This window comes from Aplysia californica, unplaced genomic scaffold, assembly GCF_000002075.1.
Source record: "Aplysia californica isolate F4 #8 unplaced genomic scaffold, AplCal3.0 scaffold01107, whole genome shotgun sequence".
Classification (NCBI taxonomy): Eukaryota; Metazoa; Mollusca; class Gastropoda; order Aplysiida; family Aplysiidae; genus Aplysia; species Aplysia californica.
The window spans coordinates 1-2,024 of record NW_004798377.1 but is presented as its reverse complement, the minus strand read 5'-3'; the positions used below and the strand labels follow the sequence as shown (position 1 = coordinate 2,024).

The window sequence follows — 2,024 nt, the reverse complement described above, 5'->3', positions numbered from 1 at the left end:
ACACAGATGAGAGAGAGTTGTGAGAGGGAATCAGAATTTCTCCACACATACATAAACTCCATTAAATGTCCTTCATTGACTCGTCTCAAAAATCTATTAAAAAATCAATAGTTTAGAAAAACAACAGCTATAGCGGTCAGAAAACCACCCACCTCCCACCCCCTCCCCACACACACACACACCACTACACACCCACACACACATCACACACCCACTACCAGACACACCCACACCACACACACACAGGCACACACACTACCAGACACACCCACACCACACACACACAGGCACACACCACTGCACACTCACACACCACATACCACACACACTCACACCACCACCCCCCCACCCGCACACAGTACTCACCAATATTACACAGTGTGATAGCCTTGAGCAGCACAAACTCCTCTTTGCTCACGTTCATGTGCGTGAACTTGCGGCAGAGTTTCCTGGTCAGACTATCCAGCTCCGCGGGGATCTTGAGCGTGTCCACCACGTCCTCGGCCACCTGCAGGTCCTCGGCGTAGCAGATGTGACCTTTGTACGGACACGAGCGGAACACCAGGCTCAGCATGAGGATCTCTAGCCACGAGTGTTGGAGCAGCATCATCTGGTCGACCAGCGACAGGCTGGAGAATCCTGCAACACCGTACACCGCACACGCCACCGAGGGGGGTGGGGGGAGGGAGGTGGGATACCGGGGAGAGGAGGGATAAGGGAGAGGAGAGGGATAGAAATAGAGGGTGCGTGGGCAGACAAGGGATGCATGTGAGGGGGGGGGGAGAGAAACAGAAATCCGTTAAGAAATTGCATAGACATGAAAATACAAAATATAACTTCACATACTAAGACTGAATGATGGAGCGACAAGGAGATAGGGAGATGGAAAAGGGAAGACAGGAAGATGGAAAGATGGATAGACAAGGAGAGGAGATAGGGAGATGGAAAGATGGATAGACAAGGAGATAGGAGGATGGAAAGATGGATAGACAAGGAGATAGGAGGATGGAAAGATGGATAGACAAGGAGATAGGGAGATAAGCATATGTGGAGACGGGGAGAAAAGGAGATGGGAAGACAGGGAGACGGGAAGATGGGGAGAGGGGAGACAGGGAGAAAGGAAGACAGGGAGATGGGAAGATGGGGAAAGGGGAGACAGGGAGAAAGGGAGACGGGAAGATGGGGAGAGGGGAGACAGGGAGAATGGGAGATGGTGAGAGGGGAGAAGGGAGACAGGGAGAAAGAGAGACGGGAAGATGGGGAAAGGGGAGACAGGGAGAAAGGGAGACGGGAAGATGGGGAGAGGGGAGACAGGGAGAAAAGGAGACGGGAAGATGGGGAGAAAGGGAGACGGGAAGATGGGGAGAAAGGGAGACGGGAAGATGGGGAGAAAAGGAGACGGGAAGATGGGGAGAAAGGGAGACGGGAAGATGGGGAGAGGGGAGACAGGGAGAAAAGGAGACGGGAAGATGGGGAGAAAGGGAGACGGAGAAGAGGAAGATGAGGAGACAACAGACAGACAACAGCCACTCACCTGGCACCTGTTTGGCCCAGCTGATGGTCAAGACAAGCTCCCGGTCAGCCAGGTCAGAGGCTGCAGCCATGAACTTGACCTCTGAGTCCAGGGCAAGGTCAGTGTTGGCGCTCAGAGTCTCCATCTGAGACTCCAGGTTCATCAACATCCACAGGACACGGTTGTCTGGCACTGAGGAAGATACAGGGGGGGTGGGGGTGGGGGGGTTATTTATGACATCAACATCCACAGGACACGGTCCTGCATAAAGTCATATGAGCGCCAGAAGAGTAGCAAATATAAAAAAGATGCAGGGGAGATAAGGACGATAGATGTTTGATAAGAAAGAAGAAGCCAACCACACCAGAGCACCCGCCAGCCACCCACTGATGGAGGTTTGCTAATCAACGTGGCTAAGCACCAAAGGGGGAGAGCTTGCTGCTCAATGAGACGGTGGTGAGAATATTTCTCTAAACATCATTACTATGATTACCTTACCTTCTACAAAAAG

General features: G+C 52.3%; 1 protein-coding gene across 1 annotated transcript in view; it reads right to left on the bottom strand.

The window, feature by feature from the left end:
- LOC101862987 (estrogen-related receptor gamma) overlaps positions 1-1,705 on the bottom strand; it is a gene marked incomplete at its 5' end in the record, with an annotated part of 7,131 nt that extends 5,426 nt beyond the window's left edge. The window contains 2 exons of the mRNA XM_013090012.1: positions 367-639; positions 1,535-1,705. Coding sequence (XP_012945466.1) covers positions 367-639; positions 1,535-1,705 — 444 coding nt within the window. The remainder of the gene's footprint in view (positions 1-366; positions 640-1,534) is intronic.
- Between the last annotated feature and the right edge of the window lie 319 nt (positions 1,706-2,024).